The sequence below is a fragment of the Ovis aries genome, chromosome 22 (genome assembly GCF_016772045.2).
Source record: "Ovis aries strain OAR_USU_Benz2616 breed Rambouillet chromosome 22, ARS-UI_Ramb_v3.0, whole genome shotgun sequence".
Lineage (NCBI taxonomy): Eukaryota > Metazoa > Chordata > Mammalia > Artiodactyla > Bovidae > Ovis > Ovis aries.
The window spans coordinates 41,195,941-41,223,697 of NC_056075.1; the positions used below are offsets into that span (position 1 = coordinate 41,195,941).

At 39.4% G+C, this 27,757-nt stretch overlaps 1 protein-coding gene across 12 annotated transcripts in view; it reads right to left on the bottom strand.

The window, feature by feature from the left end:
• Positions 1-3,509: 3,509 nt before the first annotated feature.
• The window catches only part of ATE1 (arginyltransferase 1), a 160,920-nt gene continuing 136,672 nt past the window's right edge, over positions 3,510-27,757 (bottom strand). For all 12 annotated transcript variants that reach the window (XM_060404530.1, XM_060404528.1, XM_060404534.1 and 9 more), the window contains one exon: positions 3,510-7,633. In XM_060404530.1, coding sequence (XP_060260513.1) covers positions 7,455-7,633 — 179 coding nt within the window. In that variant the 3' untranslated portion in view covers positions 3,510-7,454. The remainder of the gene's footprint in view (positions 7,634-27,757) is intronic.

Here is a 27,757-nt window from a genome sequence, read left to right on the forward strand (position 1 = left end):
ATTTGATCAAAATTAACATGCAACCAAAACTAGAAAGATGCAAAAATGGAAATAAAAAATAGCAGAAATTCTGTATATTTCTAAATTAATCTCCCATTCAAATTGTTCTTTAAAGAGACACTCTCTATGTATATTATTGTTGTTCAGTGGTGTCTGGCTCTTTGGGACCCCCAAGGACTGTAGCGTGCCAGGCTTCCCGGTCTCTCAACATTTCCCAGAGTCTGCTCAAACTCATGTCCATTGAGTCAATGATGCCATCCAACCATGCCATCCTCTATTGTCCCCTTCTCCTCCCGCCTTCAATCTTTCTCAGCATCAGGGTCTTTTCCAATGAGTTGACTTTTCACATCAGGTAGCCAAAGTATTGAGGCTTCAGCTTCAGCATCAGTCCTTCCAGTGAACATTCAGGGTTGATTTCCTTTAGGAAATCCCTGTACATAGTTTACCTTTAAATCATAATGACATGGTAGTTACCTTAGGAAACTGACACAGCCCCAGGGTAATGAGATACCACAAATTCATACATATGTACAAATGTGCTTTAGTCAAAGATGGAATAGATTGCACAGTGGAAATAAGTGAAACTAGGAAGTGTCAAAATAAGTTGCCCCAAACGGTTTATTGTAGTCATTTCATGGTGTTTTGCCATACAGACACTTTAAACAACTATCAAATCATAACAGTTTAAAAAAATCACCTTACAGCAGTACCATTCAATGGAACTTGCTTCATTGAAGAAGTAGGCTGTAATTTTACTACCCAACAGGGCAGCTCCTGTGGGCTGAACTGTGACTCTCCCTCACCCAAAAAGTGTCCTCCAGTCCTCATTCCAGGTGCCTGTGAAAGTGACCCGAACTTATTTGGAATTAGGATCTTTGCAGATATATTAAGGGCTTCCCTGGTGGCTCAGAGAGTAAAGAATCCGCCTGCAGTGCAGGAGACCCAGGTTCAACCCCTGGGTTGGGAAGATGCCCTGGAGAAGGGAGTGGCTACCCACTCCAGTATTCTTGCCTGGAGAATCCCATGGACAGAGGAGCCTGGGGGGCTACAGCCCACAGGGTTGCAAAGAGTTGGACACGACTGAGCAACTAACACACACACACAAGATGGGGTCCTACTGGATTGAGGTGGACCCTAAATCTGACTGGCGTTCTAAGAAATGAGAAGACCCAGAGTAGAGAAGACATAAAATAACATCAGAAAACACACATGCAGGGAAGATGGCCACGTGAACCCAAAGGCAGAAACTGGGACGCGACTGCCAGCCGAGCACACACAGGACTGCCGGAATGGGCACAGGAAGGTTCACCTGGATCCATCAGAGGGAGCACGGTCCTGCTGATACCTTGATTCAGGACTTCTATGCTCCAAATTGTGAGAAAATAAATTCTTGTTGTTTTAAGATAGCCAGGTTGTGGTGACCTGTTACAGCCGCCCCAGGAAACTAATAGGAGAGCCAGGGCCACGTGTGGCTACTGGGCATTTGAGATGTGGTTGGTGAGGCTAAGGAACGAAATTTTTATTAATTAAATAGACACCATGTGACTAGACTATTATTGGACAGAGCAGCTTTATCACTCGAATGACTTTTACAAATCTTAAGTATCCAAATCCTTTATCAAATTGATTCTTTGAAAACTGAGAATCATACTATTACCAGCAAGCCTTAGTTAAGCAGATACTCTGTGTATATACATACATACACACACACACACACACACACACACACACACACACATAATCTTTGCATTAGTCAATAAAATAACATCAGACAATGAATGGTCAATAAAATACCATTAATAAAGGTCAGCTTCCAAATTACAAACTGATCATTTCTCTGTATTTTAAAATCAGCTGGAAAACTGCATAGAACTGTCCACATACAACTGAGCTGAGTCTTAAGCTCTGAATCCCCCAACCTAAAATGCTGTTTTTCTTGTTTCACGATCAAAAAGCTCCATTAGTTGAGAGATGCTATTCAGACTCACTGAATACTGAATTAACAAAGTGATGAATTGGACTTCATGAAGTATTCATGAGTTCTAATTTAATGCTAATTAAAAAAAAAAAGACCTGTGTTCAATGATTTTAAGACCCTGGCACAGACTGACAAAAGCATGAAAAATTAAGGTTCAGGGGAAAGCATGATCCCAAACCCCAGTGTTGAATTACGGAAGTTGGCAGTCCAACATTTATACTTTTCTGGAATAACTGCTCTAGCATGCAACATATAAATAATTAATAAATGTTTAAAAATAATTTTTTGCATACTGAGTATGCAAAAAAATAAAATCTAACAATGAAAGAAACAAGATATCTGTGCTAGTCGCAAACAGTCTGCTTTATGCATGCTAGATGAGTGATGAATCTCTCTTCCCCCAACGTGGCTGAAATATTGAGTGCCATATTGACAGGTAATTAACTATTAAAAATCACAAATGCCATGTAACATTAAGATTTGCTCTGCCAGGTTTTTTTTAAAGAGAAACATTTCTATTTGGAATCGTTTCTTCATATTGCAGGTGAAAAGATGTAATGAAGAAACCAAGCTATACAAACCTGCAAGCTATTTTGAAGGTCTAAAACAATAAAAGTTTGGCATGCAAATAATACTCAACAACTTTAATTCCTGGTTTAATTGCATCAGTTAGGACTGGATTGAAGACATGAATTTAACCACCAACTAGACATTCTCTGATGGTAAAGAATCTGCCTGCAATGAGGAAGAACTAGGTTCGATCCCCGGGTTGGGAAGATCTCCTGGAGAAGGGCATGGCAACCCACTCCAGTATCTTGTCTGGAGAATCCCCCTGGACAGAGAAGCCTGGCGGGCTACACACGGGGTCACAAAGAGTTGGACATGACTGAGCGATGACCAAGCACAACACAGGAATGAAAAATGCAATTTTATCTCCCTTAGAATTAAATCTTAACCAATGCACTTTTAAAAAGTAAAATACTTAGCTAAATTAAAATAGTATGGTTTCCACTCTTTCTAGGTACCCATTTTAAAGATCTCTGCTCTACAAAGAATCAATGAATTAGAACCTTAACTGGCTTTAAATAACTTTAAGCTTTTAAACAAGCCATTTTATAACTGGAAATTTTTAGAGGCATGCAGACTGTAAGAATAATAGTGTAGATCTTCCAGAAGATATTTAGTTGAGGGACAATCAGAGGAGGGGGACTAAGCTTTAAAAGCTACACATTTTCTGAACCTGCCAGTAAAGAGAAAATTCCTATCCTCCAGGGGAAGGTCAAGGCAATCAGGCAATGAGGAGTAAGAACCATGCTGCCAAGTGTTACAAAGAACTGAGAAAAGTAATTCATGTCATTCAATTACAACTCCCATCATCCATGAGGAGCTGAAGTGTTAAAACTTCCTTTCTCAAAGCAGTACAGACACAGTGGAATATTATGCAGTCATTTAAATGATTATTCTTCCTATTTTCATTTTCACAGTAAATTAGGATGTTCAAAAATATAGATGAAAAAATTATGAAACAATATACATGCCATAATTCCACTTTTATTTCAAAATAAAACAAAATACATACATACATGTAGGTAGAAAAAAGTATGAAAGGACATACACCAAAATGTGAACGATGGAGCCAACAGTGATAGGCTTATGAGTGATTTTTATTTTCTTTGGTATATTTTTCTATATTGTCTACATGTTTTCTGGTGAACACTGTCCATTTCAAATAAGAAAACAATAAAGCGATTTTCATTCCAGAGAAAACATTAGTGGGAATTTAATAGTTAAATTGCCTGGGAAACAGGATTCATTTTATCATAAACCTACCAGGATCCCCTTTACTGTAAAAAGACTTAAAATGTATTCTATAAATATACTGGGGACTCTTATGAACAATGAAAGCACACCTCGCTTTATGACATATTTGTGAAAATTCCTCTGAAAACTGAAGTTTTTAAGAGAAATTAATACTTGAATTGGCTACTTAAATCTTATTTCAAATTCTTTTGGATAAAAGAACGTCTACTCACTAATTTATCTTGTGAAAATCCAGACTTTTTGCTTAAAGCAAGATTCACTCTACTTTCATTTATTCCTGAGAGAGAAATCCATCATGATTTGATTTAGGAAACCAAGTGGTCTGGAATTCTAATTACTGAAAATTAAACACAATCATTCATATACAGTCAATGTCTTACCTCTGTTTTCGACATATTCGCTATAGGTAAAATGTATCTAAGAATCTGAATGAAGAAAACACAGGCCTTTTAAGTAATGACCAGCAAGAGCCATTGCAGATAGAAGTTTTATTCAAGCTTTATCAAATGGACTGTTCAAAACACATATGCAAGTGCAAAAAATGTCACATGCAATCAAACTTGTTTTGCCTTTTATAGTCACTGGTTCTCTTTTGGAAAATAACACACATTTGAGTGACTTCTAATTCAAACATTTCCCAATTGTTTCTATTTATTTCCTTCTTTAAAGTAAGCAACAATAGATACATTTTAAGTAACTGATCATCTTTCTCATCTTTATCCTACTAAAAAAAAAAAAACCCTATAAAATCAAACCATAGACTGTCCAGAAATCTGAAAAGGTTCATTTACATAATAAATTCCCATACATAAGAAGTCATATACAAACGATATTTGAAAAATGGATAAAAATTAGAATAAGCAGTTTGAAAGTAAACATAAACAGTAATAATTTCTTATCTAAATAATTTTAATCAAATGAATAATATATTCATCTGATAATACCCTCTATCTTTCACAATATAAAAGAAAAGTGCTCAGAATACATTTAAAAAAATAAGACAAAAGTCTCACAAAAATTTAAATAAAGATGGTATCATGGAGAATCTTTGCTACATTTTTGTTCCCAAGACAGGGAGGCGGGTGTTAAGTTTAATCTGAAACCAGAAACGGATTACAACATGAAGCTTGCAGCTGCAAAGCTTCCAGCCTCGGGAGGATATAAACTGTCTCGGAAATGTCCTCACATGTCCTTCTTTAGATATAAGCCATTAACATAAAATCTGATTCCTCAGCTAGACTGTCAACTGACCGAGTCAAGTCACTTTCCTTGACTGTACTTTCCTAGCCCACTATCAACATTCACTCAGTGTGGGCTCCAAGGAACAAATAATTGTCCTTTGAAGATAATTTGTTCATTAGGATTGATACGGTACCTACTCAAAAAACCAACACAAGAATAGAAGATAGCAACTGAGTAGTAGCATAGTCACTCTCTCTGGAGCTTCACTGGGGCCAACCTAGAAGGCCACCCCGGCAGCACCCTGTTCCTAGGGAGTAGGCTGAATTCTGCAGGAAGAAGTCTGAGTCATGGTAAAAAGGAAGATTCAAGCTCTCTCCTCATTTGGTACTTGAGTTGTGATCTTAATGAATTCCATCCTACAGGCTAATCACTATGATAAGAGTAGTTTAACACAGCTGATGACATCACCCTGGGCATTCCAACGCCTGGGGCACCAGGTGTGCACTTAACTATGTACTTTAATACTGAAATTACTTAAAATACTTCTAAAGTCCTATTTCCAAGTTTCTTTCAACTCGATAAGATTTCAGATCACTCTTACTTTCTTATGTATGCTTTTCTTCAAGTTTATTTGCTTAACTATGCTTTTCATAAATGAAAAAATTAAGCTAACTTCACTTTAGAGGGAAATTTTTTTTGAATGTTCTATAGATTCTGAAGGCAGTTCTAAATAAGAGCCTATCAAATGCTCTTGGGAGACTATTTTGAAGGACAAAATTCCTTCAAAAGTATGCAAAATCCATGTCCTCACTACTCTGTCCCCCGTTAGCTAAGCACCTGCCCTCGGTAGGTGTTACCCACACACACACTCTCTACGTGAATGAACAAATACAATTTATTTGGATCTTGAACTTCTAGACATTTGATTTTAAAAATCATTCTCTTGGGATCCTTCTTTTTAGTCTAGCTAGCTGGAATTATTTTCTAATATTTTATATCTCAATTCAGTGCATTTAGGAGAGAAGTTTAAAATCAAGCCACTAAGTTTAATAAAATGTTTTTTTTTAAAAAAGATCAGTAGAAAATGGGAAAATGGACAAAACAGGAAATGAAAAGGACTCAGTGGCCAGGCAGGTGGCAGCAGATGGTGGCCAGCTGCAACGATGCACAGGAGAGTAAGCGCCTCCATCCATCCGTCCATCACTGTCTCCAGCACGGCTCAACTATGAGGGGACGTGCCTGCTCCCTCTGCTCCCTCTGCTCCCTCCCCTGCCTCCCGGCACAGTGCCTACCACCTTTAAGGTGGGGGACAGAGACTGGTGAATGAGAGAAGGACCAGAGAGACAAGACAGAGGGACACAGGGCCCACCTCTGCTGAGATTACTACGTGTGGCATCTCCTCTCTGGCTGCCAAATGAGCAGGAAATGGATGCTTCTGCCTCCTGCCCTGGAACAGAGTTCACAATGCATCCGATGTCACTAACTGCGATGTGCAGCACAGCTATAAAAGCAGTCAGAGAGAAACGAATTTTTAACCAATAACCAAAGACCTGTGTCCTGCGTTCTAAGAAAATAAAAACTAGTGTATATGTATCCTTCAAGGGGCTTAGGTCAAGGCAGGAGGCACTAATTTTCTAAAAAAAAAAAAAAACTCTTACTTGTTAGATTTTGAGAAATAAAGCAGACTGCCCCAGTTTGGACAATATATAACTAGGGTAATCACATATTTTATTGTCTAAAATGGAGTATTCTGCAGAGTAAAAAGGAACACGAGAAATAATTATTCTAGGAAAAACAATCGCGCCAAGACAATAGACATGAATGAGACTGTCCTGGGTAAACAGACGCTCGACGCTAACACATCCTTTTTTGTAAGTTTGTACTGTTTCCTTTTCTCAAGTCTTCTGTGAAGCTACGTAACGTAGCATTCAGCAGTAAAGTGATACTGAACACTGAACAGCATCCCAGTTCTGATCCCTTGAGAAGACGTTTTCTAAGCGACCAAACAGAATTCCAACCTTCTTCCCCACACTTGAGGTGTTTCCAGCAGAAACTGATGTTTTAAGTGGATCTGAAGAAAAAGTCTGTTTTAATTTCTCTAACAGAACAACAAAAAAGTACAACTGTGATTTAAATTACTTAAGGTTCACTTATACATTTTACCTCCCAAAATATTAACAAGAGAAGTTAATCATCTCTTGTTCATGAAGCAGACTTCTGAAATGAGAAAACCCAATTATGAGTCGATGTCATAACATAGTTTTAAAATCTTTATCATTAACCATGAGATTTTCACAAACACATATGCCACAAAATATTTTAGAAAAGCTACACAGCCATCAAAATTAGAAAGTCTAATCTGTGGAGGGGTAGAGAGTTTCCCCCAGGTGATGAACTCGCACCGTGGCACACGTCGGCAGGGCAGCGCAGGAGCGCCCAGGGGCTCAGGGGGCAGGAGAGGCGAACAGGCTCATCAGTTTCGGAACAGCAGCATCCGCTCAGAGCACGCCTGCCCCACCAGCCTCGCGTACTGCAGCACGGCCGCCTCCTCGCTCGGGTCTCTCTGCTGCTTCTTGTAAACACCGTAAGGCATTATGGCTTTCTTGTAGAACACCTGCAGGCGGTCAGGTTCCTTGCTGCGACCTTCGTCCACTGCAAGAACAAAAACTACTGATTAAATACAGTCACCTACCAGACCACTTTTCACGTCCTAATTTAAGAATACTGAAGCATATATAAATCACGTATTAAGAAGTCCTCTCTGAGCGGCACGTTCAAACGAGGGTGTGCACTATTCAGATCAACGTGCGTATGTTAATAAATAACAAATGCCTTGCTTTTGTTGTTGCTGTTGTTCAGTCATGGAGTTGTGTCCGACTCTTTGCGACCCCACGGACTGCAGCATGCCAGGCTTCCTCATCCTCCACCATCTCCTGGAGTTTGCTGAAACTCATGTTCATTGAGTCTGTGATGCCATCCAAACATTAGGGAGAGAGAAGGAATCGTATGTAATTTAAAAAGTGGCCTTCAATCTCTTATTAGTTTATTATACATAATGAAGTTTGCAGCTTTCCAGCACCTTTCCTGAATCTGATTTAAACTTATTTTGCTTCTCAAGTCAACATGTAACTGCAGTGCGGCCTTCTGCTGACTCAGCAGTTTGGGCTGACTTGAGCTGGTCAGGTTGGAGCCATGGCCACTCATCTTGTGGGCAAGTGGGCAGATGCTTACAGCTTTCACAGAGATGGCCACTATCAGTTTTCCTCTTCTTCCATAGAGAAGAACTCCTGGTTTTCAGCAGAGTGGACTGTGTCCCAGCCTCCCTTGCAGCTGGGTGTGGTTTTGTGACTAAGTTCTGGCCCATAAAACACAAGCAGACAGGTCTGGTAGGACAGCTGGTCCAGGCCTTTGCCTCTTGAATTTTTCAGCCCTTCCTTCATTCTGCCTCTTGGAGTAAGAATGGCACGGTAGGAGCTCTAACCTCTATCTCGAGCTTGAGGTTAAGAGCTTTCCCTCAGTCTGGCAAAAACAGAAGCTAGAAGGAACCTAGGTACCTGAGAACTTTGAGGAATAAAACAGCCATTCCAGCCCTGGACTGCCTCTGTCTAGAAGTTTACATTAAAACAGAACTAAACTATCTTATTTAAGACAAATTATTTTGAGTTCTATTACTGGCAGTTGCTCTTAAGCCTAATACAGAAAACAGTGTTACAGTTGTCTTTAAAATATATGTTTTTTTTTTTTAAATAAAATCACTGACTCAGCAACACCAGTTCTCAGAATCATTCCATGGCTGACTAAAGAACCATCTAAAGAGTTTTTTTTTTTTTAAATGAATCCTATCCTCAGAGATCTTGATCTGAAAACTGACTGGAATGAACCTGCACATCAGTGTTTTCTTAAGCCTGAAAGGTACACTGAGAACCACTCTCCTAGAAAACACACACACACCAGGCTTTATGTATGTGTTTTGGTCAACTCAATATAAGGATATTTACAGCAATGCTCCATCACACTGAAAAACTGGAAGCAACACGGATGTCCACCAGTGGAGAACTGGGCAAACATGTCAGCACACATCCACAGTGCAAAATACTATATGGCTACTGAAAAGACAGAAGATAGCTAGCTATGTAAAAAAAAAAAAAAAAAAAAAGATAAGTTCAATATAAACAACTCTTTTTATGAAAAGCCTAGTATATGCATAGAAAAAAATTTGGACAAACATAGGTCAACCTGTTAACAGTCAAAGTGAAGTCGCTCAGTCATGTCTGACTCTTTGCAACCCCATGAATTGTAGCCGATGGAATTTTCTAGGCAAAAGTACTGGAGTGGGTTGCCATTTCCTTCTCCAGGGGATCTTCCTAACCCAGGGATCAAACCCCGGTCTCCTGCATCACAGGCAGAGGCTTTTAACTCTAAGCCACCAGGGAAGTATAGAAAAAATCTGGACAAACATAGGTCAACCTGTAATAGTACTTATCTCTAACTATTCCCTTTGCCTAGAACCACCCCAGTTTCTACTATCACCCTCCCTGAGTCCTGGGCCCCTTTTCTCTTCAGCCGAGGGGTGGCAGTGGTTTCCTGCTACTGCTATTCTCTGGATCAACTCTCTGTGCCTTGCTTGGCTCTCAGCAATACCACTGTCTGTTATCACCAGTCTCCTGAATTAAATGTTCAGTTCAGATCAGTTGCTCAGTTGTGTCCGACTCTTTGCGACTCCATGAACCGCAACACACCAGGCCTCCCTGTCCATCACCAACTCCCAGAGTCTTCCCAAACCCATGTCCATCGAGTCGGTGATGCCATTCAACCATCTTATCCTCTGTCATCCCCTTCTCCTCCTGCCCTCAATCTTTCCCAACATCAGGGTCTTTTCAAATGAGTCAGCTCTTCGCATCAGGTGACCAAATTACTGGAGTTTCAGCTTCAACATCAGTGGCTGTGGTATACCTTGGTTGGACACACTACGGTCAAAGTATGTGCTTTTTCTTACAAATATCCAACTGAAGCAGAAAACCCACAAACGTTAAACCAACTAAATATTTAACATTTACTAGGTTGCCACATCCTTTAGCAGGGTAAATGATAAGCAAAGGAAAAGGTGGGAACCTGGTTCCTGCTGTCAATTTCAGAGAGTTTAAAGTACATGGATTGCAATACAGGAATCTCCATCACGCAGCAATAGATGCTACTTGCAAGGAAAGATCAGATTCAAACATGCTTAATGTGCTCAGTTGTGACTTTTTGTGGCCCCATGGACTGAAGCCTGCCAGGCTCCTTTGCCCAGGGAATTTTCTGGGCAAGAACACTGGAGTGGGTTGCCATTCCCTCCTCCTGGGGATCTTCCCGACCCCAGGGATCGAACCTTAAGTCTCTTGACTCTCAAGCACTGGCAGGCAGACTCTTTACCACCAGTGCCACCAGGGAAGCCCCCAAGTATGCTTAGAACTAATACAGATGGAAAACTAATAGAGATAAGCAAGAACAACAAAGGCGAGAAGAACACTGACAAAACTGCACAGAATCTTCTAAATCTAAAACCTTGAATTTTTAAAATGGAATTTTAAAGCATGTTTATATTTAACTATGTAGAATGATGTTTAACAGTTTAAACCCTTATCCTAAAATATCTTAAGACAGACATCTTTTAAGATTCAAATGAATGGAACACACTAACAAATAAGAACTTAAAAGTTTGACATGCCATTATCTTATTTTATATAAAATGAAATGCTATGCTCTAATTTTTATCCTTTTCCAGTCTGACATATAAACATGAAAACAGAAGATTAGGAAAAACCCACCATTATGTATAATTTACATCAACTATTTTAAAGTGCATACTCCTAGAGAACAGGAAATTTTGTGTTGTTTTATTTGTCAAAAATATATTTCATTTCTATTTACTAAGATTACAGGAAAAGCTTTAAAATTATATGAGTATAAAATTTTGGGGAAAACACTATGATATACAAGTTTTAACCACTGAATTCCAAACAGTTCTGTGATGCTGCTGAATCTATTTTTAACATATATCTAATTTAACTTTATTGCTGGTGTTCAGTCACTCAGTTGTATCTGACTCTTTGCAACCCCATGGACAACAAGCATGCTAGGCTTCTCTGTCCTTCACCATCTCCTGGAGCTTGCCCAAACTCATGTCCATTGAGTCGGTGATGCCATCCAACCATCTCATCCTCTGTGGTCTCCTCCTCTCGCCTTCAATCTTTCCCAGCATCAGGGTCTTTTCCAGTGAGTCAGCTTTTTGCATCAGTTGGCCAAAGTACTGGAGCTTCAGCTTCATGATGCCCATCCAATGAATATTCAGGGTTGATTTTTCTTTAGGATTGACTCATCTCCTTACAGTCCAAGGACCTCTCAAGAGGCTTCTCCAACACCAGAGTTCAAAAGCATCAATTCTTCAGTGCTCAGCCTTCTTACAGTCCAGCTCTCACACCCATACATGACTACTGGAAAACCCACAGCTTTGATGAGACACACCTTTGTCAGCAAAGTAATATCTCTGCTTTGTAATATGCTGTCTAGGTTGGTCATAGCTTTTTTTTCCAAGGAGCAAGCGTCTTTTAATTTCATGGCTATAGTCACCATCTGCAGTGATTTTGGATCCCAAGAAAATTAAGTCTGTCACTGTTTCCATTGCTTCCCCATCTATATGAAATGAAGTGATGGGACTGGATACCATGATCTTAGTTTTCTGAATGCTGAGTTTTAAGCTAGCTTTTCACTCTCCTCTTTCACCTCCATTGGGACTTCTAAATTAATTTATAGCATTTTGGAGAGCCCTACAGCATAGAAATCAAATTCAATAGTTCTTTTTATTCCAAATACTTTCAAGGCCTTTGTTCTGGATTAAAGCAGTCAAATGCTCAAGATACTTAAAAAGTAGGTATTAACTAGATGTTGGCTTTTTAACATCCTATATAATTACCACAAAAGGTGGTAATCATGAATTTTGAAATCCTAATTCCCTTCAATGTTAATATATCCAAGTCATTGGAGATGCAAATATATTTGACCTCAGTGTTCAAATACTTCGGAAGTTCATGGCATTGTGGTTACTGTTATTGTTGCTTAATATTCCAAATGCTATATTCCTGGTGATCTATCAATGATTCACCAGAAATAATGAGATTTAATTGAAACTTTTAATAAATTTATTGAAATACAAATTAGTTTTAATTGTCCCAAATTCTTTAATTTTCTCATCACACTTTGTAAAAAAGGGCACTAAAACTTACACATAAAAAGTAGCACTAAAGTGTATCTTTCTCCATGTAAAAAACAACTTAGACTGCAACTCAAATCTAGAATGTAAACTTGGAATTCTATCTACCCAGCGGTGCCAAAATATCAACCTAAGACTGCCAGTAGTTTTGAAACAGAGATCAACAAGACACACAGTAAGAGAAACAAAGAAATGATACATTATGAACATTTTAAAGCCTGATACTTAGGTAACTTGAGCAAGCTCCAGGAGCTGGTGAAGGACAGGGAAGCCTGGTGTGCTGCAGTCGACAGGGTCGCAAAGAGTTGGACACGACTGAGTGACTGAACTGACTGATTTCAGTAACTTGAACTAATTTGACATTTTCTAGGAATTAGCCATCAATGAAATTACAGAATATTCAATATATGCACATTAATTTCTTATTTTGTATCTTTTTAATTCATGAAAACAATGCTTTTTTAGGAACTCAAATAATACAGAAACAGAGAGAGTGATGTCAGCTCTCATATATAATCCTTTCTCCTACCACTCTCCGCTTTACCTCAGTAAGTTATCAATGTGTAACAATTCCAAGAGCTGTATTTAAATACTTAAATATAGATGGGGGGCGGGGGGGAGAGGGAGGGTCACATTGTAGCCACATCTTGTATTAAGGCCAGGAAATCAGATCAAATACCCTCTTAATTGGTACTCTTTTATCTCCAGAAACCACGGACGATTATTATACAAAACAGTGCTTTCTGGATTTAATGGTCTGCAGTTTTATAATCATTAGTTACATCTGCAACAAAGGCAGAAAACATACTGTGATTCTCAGTACATTGTGTATAACTGTATTAAAATCTAAATTTAATACCTAAATAAGAAAAATTCTACCAGATACTTAAAACACTGAATATTAGTTGGTCTATTTACTAAAGTTAAAAAAAAAAATGCATCCCAAGTCCTTAGGAAACCCTCTTGTGAATCATATTTGTTGCCTGCCTGACAGATGTTATCAGTGTTTGTAGACAAAGGACTATATAACTAAACCCACACAGTACAACAGGTCTCTTCTTAAGAGGACCTTGAAGATACAGAAAACAAAACCACCCTGAGATTAAAGGCCATTTGCCATGATCTAGTCGCTCAGTTGTGTCCGACTCTTTGCAACCCCGTGGACTGCAGCCCACCAGGCTCCTCTGTCCATGGGATTTTCCAGGCAATAGTACTGGAGTGGACTGCCATTTCCTTCTCCAAGGGATCTTCCCGACCCAGGGATCGAACCCAGGTCTCCCGCATCGTAGACAGACGCTTTACTGTCTGAGCCACCAGAGAAGTCCAAGATAAACTGCCATCTTGTTTTGAGATGTCTTAAAAAATGTTTGCCAACAAGAACTTCTTCCATCTTTTCTTTCTCTAACGCATCACTATTTAATTCCATAAAATAAAAACCAAAAGCAATTTTGCAAACCCTTTTCTGAAATGAGTGTTTGATCGCGAGTGATACAAACATGCTGTCAACTCTGTGATGTTTTAATCTTCAAGGAAAACTCTGGTGGGAACTGCTTCAATTCCTCCCAACTTTTTATTCACAGGAGATGAATTGTGCATCTCAGGTGCTTTCAAAGGAAAAGAATCTAGAGATCAAAGCTCTACTTTTACTTCTTATGGGAATATACCTCATTCATTATTCTTAAAGAGACTTTATAACTTCTAGGCTTTCCAGAAACTGATAAGACAGTCTATTTTCTGAACTTCAGTATTTATTGTTACAGCATTGCATGAACGTGACAACATAAACATGAAAACAAGTTACATACTTTACAGATTTTCATACAGATAGCGGTCTAAATGGCAGACTAGGCAACATTAACAAAACTGAATACAGATGGGCAAAACTTTGACATGATGGAACTTGAAAATCTGAACAAATAAATACGTGACAGAATTCAATTGCGAAACCAAATTCAACTCTGTGAAGTTTGAAGTCAAATATGATTTAGAACTTTTTAAAGTGACAAGAGGTTTAAATTGCTATGGTTGAGTATGTGGGGAATGGTTGAGTATGGTTGAGTGTGTGGGAAGAGAAATTTGAGGAAGCTTTTTAGTATGGGACAGCAAAGGGCCAGGCAAAGGAATGCACAGCAGTTAAGACAAATCAATTGAGCTCAGTCAGCCAAGTCTTCAAGCCCATTTGGTGGGAGGCTCAAAAATCGATTTGGGAATCCATCAGGGAGAATTACACATTTTCAAATTTTATAAGAAACATTGTTGCCAGTCATTTCACTCATAATTTTTTATAAAAATGAAAACTGAGAAAACAAATCTAAACTTAGTTTATTTGTTAAAGATTATGTAATGACAGTTTCAAATATGGGAGACCTGGGTTCAATCCCTGGGTTGGGAAGCTCCCCTGGAGAAGGGCATGACAACCCACTCCAGTATTCTTGCCTGGAGAGTTCCATGGACAGAGGAGCCTGGCGGGCTACAGTCTACGGAGTTGCAAAGAATCGGACTCAACTGAGCAACGAACACTTTGACTTTATGGAGACAGTTCTCATATCAGACAATTCACCCATTCAGGGTGTATGGATTGATGGTTTTCCCTAGTGGCTCACATGGTAAAGAATTTGCCTGCAGTGTGGGATACCTGGGTTCGATCAGTGGGTCAGGAAGATCCCTTGGAGAAGGGAATGGCTGCCCACTCCAGTATTCTTGCCTGGAGAATCCCATGGGCAGAGGAGTCTGCAGGGCTATAGTTCACAGGGTCGCAGAGTTGGACATGACTGAGTGACTAACACTTTCACGGAGACAACTTTCACACCATACAATTCACCCATTTAGAATGTATGCAATGGTTTTTAGTGTAGTCACGGAGAGGTGCAATCATCAGAACAGTCAATTTTAGAGCATTTTTAGCATCCTACAAAGAAACCCCATACCTATTAGTGACCACTCCTCATTTCCCCCAATTTCCTTGGCCCTAAGCAATACCAATCTGCTTTCTTTCTCTATGGAATCAGACAATATGTGACCTTTTGTGACTGGTTTCTTTCATTTAGCATGGTGTTTTCAAGGTTTGCCCACATTACAGCAGTATAGGCACGTCATTCCTTTTCACTGTGAAATAATACAGTATTGAGGGGATATACAGTGGTCCCCCTCGACTGCGGTTTTGCTTTCCTCGGTTTCAGTTACCCACAGTCAAACCATAGTGCAAAAATACTAAACGGAAAATTCCAGAAATAAATCATTCATAAATTTTCAGTTGGGCACTCTTTTAGGTTGTGTGTTGAGACCTCGCACCATCCACCCACCCCTCCAAGTCATCCATTTGTCAGGTGTATTCCACCAGTTAGTCACTTAGTAGCTATCTTGGTGATCAGTAACCAGTCAATCCTAAAGGAAGTCAACCCTGAACATTCATTGGAAGGACTGAGGCTGAAGCTGAAGCTCCAATGCTTTGGCCACCTGATGACTCACTGACTCACTGGAAAAGACCCTGATGCTGGGAAAGATTGAAGGCAGCAGGAGAAGAGGACAGCAGAGGATAAGATGGTTGGATGGCATCACCGACTCAATGGATGTGAGTCTGAGCAAACTCTGGGAGACAATGAAGGACAGGGAAGCCTGGCATGCTGCAGTCAATGGGGTCACAAAGAGCTGGACACGACTAGCAACTGAACTGAACTCTTACTTAATAATGGCTCCAACATTCAAGAGTAGTGATAGTGGCAATTTGGAGATTCTCTTACCATGGCTATTTTATAAATTAAACATCATAGGCGTGTACACATAGGAAAAAAACATGTACGCAGGGCTCAGTATACCCATGGTTTCAGGCATCCACTGCAGGTTTAGAACACCCCCCTGAGGGTTAAGGGGGAATGACTATATCCACTTTTATTTATCTGTTCAGCAGTTGATGGACATATGGTGTTATGTACACTTTTAAACTAGCAATATTATAAGTACTGTTGTATGGACATTTGTATAATAATTTTTGTGTGTTTTCATTTCTCTTGAATATATACCTAGAAGTGAAATCGCTGGATCATGTAACAGCGCTCAGTCTTCTGAAGAACTGCCAGATGTTTTCCAAAGTGGCTGAACTATTTTTCATCCCTACCTGCAGGGTATGGAAGTTCCAATTTCTTTACATCCTCATCAACACTACTTTTTTTCAATTGCAGCCATTCTAGTGGGTATGAAGTGCCATCTTGTTGTGATTTCCATTTGCACCGGGTCAAGCAAAGCAAATGACATTTTCTTTTCATGTGTTTATTGGTCTTTCATATATTCTCTTTGTATTCAAATTACTTGCTTCTAAACTGGGTTTTTTATTTAGCTCTTAGAGTTTATATTGTGGATATTAGATCTCTGTCAGATAATATGATTTGCAAATATATCTTCCCATTCTACGAACTGCCTTTTTACTTTGCTGATGATGTCTTTGGAAGTAGAAAAGTTTTTAATTTTTATGAAATCTAGTTTTTTTTTGGTTGCTTGTGCTTTTGACGCCATATATAAGAACCATCACTGAATCCATGGTCATGAAAATTTACTCCTATTTTTGTTCCCTAAGAGTTTTATGATTTTAGCTCTTACATTTAGGTCCATTTTGAGTTAATTTTTGTATATAGTGTGAAATGGAGAAGGCAATGGCAACCCACTGCAGTACTCTTGCCTGGAAAACCCCATGGGCAGGGGAGCCTGGTAGGCTGCAGTCCGTGGGGTCGCGGAGTCGGACACGACTGAGCGACTTCACTTTCACTTTTCATTTTCATGCACTGGAGAAGGAAATGGCAACCCAGTCCAGTGTTCTTGCCTGGAGAATCCCAAGGACAGCGGAGCCTGGTGGGCTGCCGTCGATGGGGTCACACAGAGTCGGACACGACTGAAGCGACTTAGCAGCAGTAGCAGCAGCAGCAGTGTGAAATAGGGAATCAATCCCATTCTTTTGCATGTGGATATCCAGTTGACCCAGGACCATCTGTTAAAAGATTACTATCTTTTGCCCACTGAACTGTTTTGGTATCATTTTTAAAAATCAATTATCATAAATATGAGTTTCTTTTCAGACTCACAATTCTAGTCCATTAATATATATGTCTATCGATATGCTAGAACCACACAGTGTTTAATTTTATTCTTTGTCAAGATTGCTTTGGCTATTTTGAGTTCCTTTAACTTTGGGGTGACTTTTAGGATTACAATAAATTTCTGGAAAAAAGCCAGCTGTTACTTTAACAGGGACTGCATTTATTCTGTAGACCAATTTGAGGGGTATTTCCATCTTAATATTAACTCTTCTAATCTATGAACATGGAGTTCCCACCCCCCCATTTAAGTAATTTTATCAAAATTTTGTATTTTTCAGAATATAAATTTTTTTTACTCCTGTTAAAAATCTATTCCTAACAATTCTATTCTTTTTGATGTTGTCATAAATAAAATTGTCTACCTAATTTCATTTTGAGATTGCTCACTGCAAGTATACAGAAATGAAACTGAGTTTCTGTATGTTGATCTCTTATCCAGCAACTTTGATGAACTCATTTATTGGTTCTGAGAGTTGTTTTTATTACATTCTTTAGGATTTTCTATACACAAGATCAAGTCATCTGCAAATAAAGATGGTTTTATGTTGTCTTCCTTTCCAAACTGGATGCCTTTTATTTCATTTTCTTGCCTAACTGTCTTGGGGAAAGTATCATTTTTTAAGGGGAAAGAACCTGCATAATCAAACTCATGATATTATCAGTTCAGTTCAGTTGCTCAGTTGTGTCCAACTCTTAGCGACCCCATGAATCTCAGCACACCAGGCCTCCCTGTCCATCACCATCTCCCGGAGTTCACTCAGACTCATGTCCATCAAGTCAGTGATGCCATCCACCCATCTCATCCTCTGTCGTCCCCTTCTCCTCCTGCCCCCAATCCCTCCCAGCATCAAAGTCTTTTCCAGTGAGTCAACTCTTCACGTGAGGTGGCCAACGTACTGGAGTTTCAGCTTTAGTATCATTCCTTCCAAAGAAACCCCAGGGCTGATCTCCTTCAGAATGGACTGGTTGGATCTCCTTGCAGTCCAAAGGACTCTCAAGAGTCTTCTCCAACACCACAGTTCAAAAGCATCAATTCTTCGGCGCTCAGCTTTCTTCACAGTCCAACTCTCACATCCATACATGACTCCCGGAAAAACCATAGCCTTGACTAGATGGTTTCAATATGCTATCTAGGTTGGTCATAACTTTTCTTCCAAGGAGTAAGCGTCTTTTAATTTCATGGCTGCAGTCACCATCTGCAGTGATTTTGGAGCCCCCCAAAATAAAGTCTGACACTGTTTCCCATCTATTTCCCATGAAGTGATGGGACCGGATGCCATGATCTTCGTTTTCTGAATGTTGAGCTTTAAGCCAAGTCTTTCACCCTCCTCTTTCACTTTCATCAATTATAATGACTAGAAAAACCTCTTGACTCCCAGAAACAATATAAAACTTAATTCATCAAAATGATTCTAATGAGAATGAACTCCAGATTAGTTCTGATATTATAGCATCAAAGCCCCGTAGAAGGTCACCAGAGGAAAACAGGACAGTGCTGGATCCACAGTCAACAGTATATGAAAATCACACCAATTTTACCTCCTGCTCGTTGCCACGAGGACTTTAGTTATATACTGGTTACTGGTTACCTAAGTAAAATGCCAATAAAAACCTCTTCTGATGCTGAATAAAGGTTGTATTCTTTCAAATTTCTATTTATGTATTTTGATCCTTAAATATATTCTTTAATACTTCCTTTTCCACCAATGTTTACCCTTATAAAGGCTAGACTTAAGAACTGACAAAATAATAAATGTCAATCGAAACATGTAAAATGTGCCATTACAGAATTTCTCAAAGACAAAGGGGAAGTTGGTTTGTGCAGCTGCTGATGGGTACTGAGTCAGGGTCAAAGAGGCTGAGAGTTCAGGGCTGACAGGCCCAAGCCGTTTCTGGCTTGTGTGGTCAAGAGATTAGTTATATAAAAGGAATTATATAATATTATATAATAAACATATCAAGAAAAATGAGAGTTGGATTTCTCTGTCCAGAGCGGGGCTAGTACAGAAGAAGACTAGAACAAATTCTGCTGGGTTGGATTAGAATTGGAGCAATAGGTGAAAACTCGTGGCATTTATACACTGTACCGACATACAGACATGAAAGCGGATAGAAGTGTGTGTGTACATGTGTGTATTTCCTGGATCCGTCTGCTGAGAGGGCTTGGAAGCAACGAAACCCCAGTAGCAATGAGCATACATATTGCCCACATCTTATCTCCCTACTTGTACTCTCTACAAAAGGTAACTAGAATTCCTTGGAGAGGTGCCTGAATGCAGAGCTGGGTCAGAGAAAGTACAAGATGAGCCTGGAATACTTTGTGCCAGAAAGTAAATGCTCAAAAAATATTGGAGATATGTCAGAAGAATACAGGAGTCGCCTTGAAAAAGGCGCCTGCTGGCCAAGTCTGAGACAATCTGAGCATTCAAAGTAAACAATGAGAGTAGTGGGTTATATAATGGTGGTGGTGGTTTAGTCGCTAAGTCGCATCTGACTCTTTGCGACCCCATGGACTGCCAGGCTCCTCTGTCCATGGGATTCTCCAGGCAAGAATACTGGAGCGGGTTGCCATTTCCTTCTCCAGGGGATCTTCCCAACCCAGGAATCAAACCCAGGTCTCCTGCACTGCAGGCATATTCTTTACCAACTGAGCTAAGAGGGTTATATAATACATTGACCAAAATGTTAGGATTCCTTGAGTCCACATTGATATAAACAAGCAAATAAGGAGAAGGGACAGCTCTTTCTTATAGCAGAATAGCAACTAAGAAAAGTAGAAGTGATGATTGAAGGAGAAATATCATATGGCAGCTATTTCAGATAAGAATCATCAATGAATGCAAAATTTGATAAAGTAAAATATTTACATTGTCCCAAAGCATCTCCCTATAAATAGTTAATTATTTACTAAAATATACAAAATAACTTATCAAGTTTACAGAGATGGCACCTACATACTTCACAAAGTGATACAGATTCAAGCTGTTGGCTGCCAGGTGAACCAACAGTAGGTGAATCCACAGCAGGTGTCCCTCCTCAGATGACACAACAGAAACACAATATCACTGCTAGGGTATTCTTGCCAAAACCAGGGAACCTGAATCCAGTTATAAACATTTGATGAACACAAATTAAGGGATAGTCAGCAAAGTAACTGGGCTGAATTCTTCAAAAATGTCAAGGTAATAAAAAAACAAGAGTACACACTAAGGAACTGTTCCAGAGAAAAGGAGACTAACGAGACATGACGATAAACACTGCACGTGATCTCAACCTGCACTCTGGGTCAGAAAGAAAAAGCAAAGCAGGTTTGTGAGTGTGTGTTTTGTGTTATAGAGGACATCATCGGAAAGACCGGTGACATCTGAATAGGGTCGGTAGATTGGATGGTAGGAACATATCAATGCTGTTTTCCTGGCTCCGATGGTTGTACTCTATGTACGGAAGTGTACCTGTTTTCAGGCAATACACACTGCAGTATTTAAGGATAATAGCTTAATAGACTATAACTTACCCTCAAATAATTCAGAAAAAAATACAGACTATAAGGAAGGAAATGATAAGAAAAATGTGGAAACACATTAACAACTGGGGAATCTGGGTGAAGCATATGCAGAAATTCTTCATATTAGTCTTACAATTTTTCCATAAATTTGCAATTATTTCAAATTAAAAAATTAACAAATACTAAGCTATATTATATTCCTTATCCTCCCATCATAATCCCTCATATCTGTGTCTTTTTGAAATCTAAGCACTAAATTTATACTTCTTTCATTGTTAAGTTTTGTTCTAATATATTCTCATCACTCCAGCTTACTGAGGCATTTTCATATTGTCTCTTTTCTGGCAAGTTAGAGACCCTTACCAGCCTCATAGTATCTGGAAATTTAGCTATCAAGAATAACAATCTTAAGCAGAGTTCGGAAACAGGGCAGAGCAAAAGTTAATACTATTTTTAATATGTCAATATATGAATAATAGCTAATAATTTTTTTTTTTAGTTTTCAAATACACAGAATTAGTTCATTAAGGATCCATGCAGCTCACTTGGTCGGACAAATTAAGTTTTTTCTAAATCAATACCTTTAAATTCCACCATATTTGATAGCCCATGAAAGCTATTACCATGATGGTAATGACCTCACTGGTTACAAAGTCAAATTCTCAATTACTAGCTATAATAAAGTTAGCTATAATATTAATTTCAAGTGAATCTGGCATTGGGCTGATTTCGATTCCTTGCCAGGGAATTACGTTAGAGACTTCTTAAAGCAGCTTCAAGCAGCAAAAACTTTTAAGAATTTCCTGGGGCATAAAATCAAATATGAAATTACAATATTCACCACGAGGGCAAACACAAATTCACTTCTCTTTGCCGAAGGTCTCAATCCAGAAATCCGCCCTCACCCTCCTTCTTGATCTCAGCTCCATCTCTGAGTCGTCCCTCAGCCTCCATGGAGGTCTGGTTCCAAGACCCTCAGTAGACACGCAACTGCAAGGGTGCACGTGTTCCTTATAGAAGACATGGCAGCACCTGCACATAAGCCACGCAACCCTCCCGTATACTTCAGATCATCTCTAGATTATTTATAAATCCCACTGAGTATAGATGCTATATAAATAGCTGCCGGCGAGTAGCAAATTCAAGTGTTACTTTTTGGAACTTTCTGGAACTTTTCTACTGATTCCTTTATACTAACTTTCACAAAAGCTAAAGACTCTGCCATCTGGCAAAAACAAAACTCTCTGTGACTCCTGCCTTTTCTTACAGTTAGTCTACCTTTTTTCAAAGAACGTTTACACTACTGGCCATTTCCTCACCTCTCGCTCACTCCACGGGTTATTTCAACGTGTACCTTAAGTTTAGTCACCTTGCCTCTATTCACTAAGGTCAAAGGGTCTCCCCTGAACTTGAACACAAATAACACAAGCAGTCTTCATCATCCTCAGAAAAATGTAAACTCAGAGGACCGCTTCCTCCTCCTTGAAACCCACTCTGCCTTCTGCTTTCCTGACACCACTGGCCCTGGTTATTCTCTTACCTCCAAGGCAATTCTTCACTTGATTGCTAAATGTGGGCAGTTACACAGTGCTCTGTTCTAGATCGCTCTTTCTTCTTGCTCTATATTTTCTCCCTAGGAAATTTCATCCATGTTCATGGATTCAACTACCCCTTCCAAGTCTGACCTCCAAATCCTCAGGTCCAGCCAAAACTTCCTGTGAGCCTTGGGAGACTTGATAATATTATGTGCGGTTGAGGGCAAATTCACATTGTTTGGTCAGAGCAATCCTACTTCTAGGAGTCTATTCTACATAAATATCAGTATGTGTGCAAAAAAGATGTATAAACTCTGTTGTAGTATTATTTGTTACTTAAATTTAAAAAATAAACAAATGTTCATCAGTGGGGGAGGGGAGTTATTATCAATAATACATATCACAGTATGCAGCCATTAAAAAAGAATGGGTAAATATACTTACACCATATAATCCAGCAGTTGTACTTGGTATATGCCCAAAGGAGCTGAAAACTTATATCCACACAAAACTTGCACATAAATGTTTACAGTAGCTTTATTCATTAACCGCAAAGTGGAAGTGAAAGTCGCTCAGCCTTGTCTGAATCTTTGTGACCCCATGGACTGTACAGTCCATGGAAATCTCCAGGCCAGAATCCTGGAGTGGGTAGCCTTTTCCTTCTCCAGGGGATCTTCCCCAACCTAGGGATCGAACCCAGGTCTCCCGCATTGCAGGCAGATCCTTTATCAGCTAAGCCACAGGGAAGCCCATTAACTGCAAAATGTGGAAGCAAATGTGTGCCAAGATTTCCTTCAACAGGTGAATGGATAAACAAACTGCGGTCCATTCATACAATGGATTATCATTCAGTGAGGAGAAGAGATGCATTATCAAGTTATGAAAAGGCATGAAGGACACTTACATGCATATTACTAAGTCGAAGAAGCCAAACTACATACCGTATATGATGCCATTATTACATGATATTCTGGAAAAGGCAAAACTATGGAGATAGGAAAGTGATCACTGACTCTCAAGGGACTGGGAGGGGAGGGAGAGACAAATGAGGAAGCACAGGGGCTCTTCAGGGCAATGAAACTGCTCTGCACAGTAACACAATGATAGATACATGTCATTATGCATTCTTCAGAATCCAGAAAATGTACACCACCAAGACTGAACCCCAATGTAAACTCTGCACTTCAGTTAATAATAATGTTATAATTGATAAGCCAATATTGATCCAATGTATCATATAATGCAAGATGTTAATAACAGGGGAAACGGGGAGTGGGGGGCTGGAGAGCATACAGAGTCTGTGTACTTCACACTCAGTTTTTCTGTAGACCTAAAACAGACTTTTTAAAAGTCTATTAATTAAAAAACATTTTTTTAAATGTTATGATTTAACGACAGAGGGCATTTCAGACTCTCAACAGAACACATTAAATACAGTAAGCTAAATTCTAGCACAGTGGTTCTCAACCTTGTCTCCATGTTAGAATCACACAGGAAGCTTTAAGAAAAGCTGATGCCCAAAGATCATCAGTACCCAGAAGCGAGGCCTACAGATAATGGTGGAGAATGACCCCTCCCTAAGTAGTCAGATATACATGACCCCTAAAAAATATCACTGCATGGATATAAGGGTATAGTGACAATTTCTTGCTACTTGGTTTTAAAAATATTGTTGAGCACAGAGAATTACTTGAAAAAACAAAAAAGAATTCACAAGGATGTAGCAGTGAAAATCCTACATGGCCACATTCATAAGGCCATTTTTCATCTCTGCTTCCATTAAAATTTCAGAATGGAGAGACTAACACTCAGGTGCGCCTTAACAAAAGCGCAAATAAGCACAGAGAAAACAACCTCAGTGGTCATTTTATATCACAGTATAATAATTGTAAGTAAGTACTACAGAAAGCCCTGGACATCATACATAACATAAACACAGAAGACACTGAAAGTGAGAGACGGTGACAGGCAAGCAGGGACTCTGACACAAGGAAGGACATGGTTGTGAACTTCCTGAGTGTTCTTTTTTTGCCCTTTTATTCCAGATGACACACTGGAAAAGCTGGTAAACTTGAAACAGCAACATACAGACAAAAAGGAAAAAAAAAAAAAAAAAACACAAAGTAAGAAGGAAAGCCTTCTCCATCGAACCAGATGACCAGGAAAGAGACAAGCCCAGCAAGAAAGGAAACTTTTAGACAACAACCTCAAAAATCACAAACTGTGACAACCTATTGCATAATTATTTCTATAATTAGTGAAGAAACTGAACCTGCAATTAGTTCCTGAAAAAGAAATATCTAGACCCAGATGGTTTCACTGGAGAACTCTACCAAACAAAAAAGAATTAATATTAATTTTATCAACCTCTTTCAGAAAGCGAAAGAGAGTGGATCCCAATCAAAGACAGTACAAAAAAGAAAGCTACAAATTAGTATCCTATATGAATACAGATGCAAAAATCCTCTCCAAAACATCAGTAAACAGAATTTGGCAGTTTGGTTTATTCCAGGGATGCCAGGCTGTTGCATCCTGGATTTGAAAACCAATCAATACAATCTACTACAGAGAAGAAAAATCACATGACAACATCAACTGATGATGTAACAGAAAATCCAGCAAGTCCCATACAAGTATGGCCAATCAATTTTTAACTAAAAAAAAAAAAGGCAATTAAATGGAAGAACTACTTTTCAACAGTGTTGGAATATCTGAATATCCATAAACAAAAAATTAAATCTTGACCTATACCTCACACCTTATACAAAAATTATTTGAAATTCTAGTCTCTAGTGTATGCTCAGTCACATCCGACTCTGTGTGACCCCACCGACTGTAGTCCACCAGGCTTCTCTGTCCATGGGATTTCCCAGGCAAGAATACTGGAATGGGTTGCCATTTCCACCTCCAGGGGACCTTCCTGTTATTCAAGGATCGAACCCCCGTCTCCTGCATTGGCAGGCAGATTCTTTACCACCAAGCCACCTAGGAATCCTGAACTCAAATGGATCATAGATTTAAATGCTATATGTAAACATATAAAAGTTTTAGAAGATATCTGAGACCTAGGACTTAGTGAAGAGTTCTCAGACATAACACCAAAAGCATGACACACAAAAGAAAAAACTGGACTGCATCAGAATTAAGACTTTTGCTCTGTGAAACCTTTCAAAGGGATGAAAAGACAAGTCGGTAAGGACTTGTATCTAGAGCATATAAAGAACTCTTGTAACTCAACAATATAAAAGCAAACAATCCATTTAGAAAATGCACAAAAGACAGAAGGATACATTTCACCTAAGAGGATGTTTGGATGGTAAATAAGTACATGAAAAAGCATTCAAGGTCAACACTCATAAGGAAACACAAAGACCACGGTAAGATACCATGACCCAACTATTAGACCAGCTAAATTTAAAAACATTCAGAAAAGGAAGATCATGGCATCCGGTCCCATCACTTCATGGGAAATAGACGGGGAAACAGTGGAAACAGAGTCAGACTTTATTTTTGGGGGCTCTAAAATCACTGCAGATGGTGACTGCAGCCATGAAATTAAAAGACGCTTAGTCCTTGGAAGAAAAGTTATGACTAACCTAGATAGCATATTCAAAAGCAGGGACATTACTTTGCCGACTAAGGTCCATCTAGTCAAGGCTATGCTTTTTCCTGTGGTCATGTATGGATGTGAGAGTTGGACTGTGAAGAAGGCTGAGCACCGAAGAATTGATGCTTTTGAACTGTGGTGGTGCAGAAGACTCTTGAGAATCCCTTGGACTGCAAGGAGATCCAACCAGTCCATTCTGAAGGAGATTAACCCTGGGATTTCTTTGGAAGGAATGATGCTAAAGCTGAAACTCCAGTACTTTGGCCACCTCATGCGAAGAGTTGACTCATTGGAAAAGACTCTGATGCTGGGAGGGATTGGGGGCAGGAGGAGAAGGGGACAACCGAGGATGGGATGGCTGGATGGCATCACGGACCCGATGGACATGAGTCTGAGTGAACTCCGGGAGTTGGCGATGGACAGGGAGGCCTGGCGTGCTGCGATTCATGGGGTCGCAAAGAGTCGGACACGACTGAGCGACTGAACTGAACTGAACTGAAATTTAAAAACAGTAACAAAACCAAATGCTGGCAAGGATGTGAACAACCTATATCTCTGATATTTTGTTAGTGGTAATATAAAATGGTACAGCCACTTTAGAAATATCTGTCATTTAGTTTGGCAATAACTAAATGGAAAATAGTTTGGCAGCTTCTTAAAAACATACAACTTACCATACAACACTGCAATTGTACTCCCAGGCATTTTGCCCAGAGAAACAAAAACTAAAGTCTAAGACAAAAACCTGAATAACAAATGTTTATAGCAATTTTGGGGGTGGGGTGGGGAGGAGGGTAACAGTCCTAAATTGGAGACAATCTTGCTGTTGCTGCTGTTTAGTCACTAAGTCGTGTTCAACTCTTTGCAACCCCATGGACTATAATCCACCAGGCTCCTCTGTCCATGGGATTTCCCAGGCAATACTAGAGTGGGCTGCCATTTCCTTCTCCAGGGGATCTTTTCGACCCAGGAATGGAACCAGCATCTCCTGCACTGCAGGTGGATTCTTTATCTTTGAGCCACCAAGGAAGACCTATTTTAGCATAAAAGTTCCTAATAACCACTGAGATTAGCTGTCAAAACTTACTGATTTTCATCAGTTCAGTTCAGTTGCTCAGTCACGTCCGACTCCTTGCGACCCCATGGACTACTGATTTTCATAAACAAAAGCAAAGCTGTAGTGCCTTATATGCTAATTTATTTCAAGTTTCACTATGTATCATGCTGTTTAAGACTGCTTGCTTTTGAACCTAAAGAGCAATTAATTCTTTGTGGTTTAAAATTCAAACAATGCTATAATGGACAGCAGGGAGATGAATCCAATCAATCCTAAAGGAAATCGACACTGTGTATTCACTAGAAGGACTGATGCTGAAGCTGAAGCTCTAATACTCTGGCCACTTGATGCGAAGAGCCAACTCACTGGAAAAGACCCTGATGCTGGGAAAGATTGAGGACAGGAAGAGAAGGGGGGAGACAGAGGATGAGATAGCATCACCAACTCTATCGACAGGAGTTTGAGCAGACTGCAGGAGATAGTGAAGGACACAGAAGCCTGGAGTGTTGCAGGGGTCGCAAAGAAGCAGACAGAACTTAGCAACTGAACAACAACAACAATGCTATAAGATAAATACTTTAATCAATAAAGCCAATTTTTAACAAGTCTGATCTGATTTAATAACTTATTGTTTTGATTTTCTTAAGTAATTTATTATTCAAGATGAGTAGGGGAATAAGATACTTTCTTGACTAAGTCTTATCAGTACCAGGACTCTCCATTTATCTACTGCAGT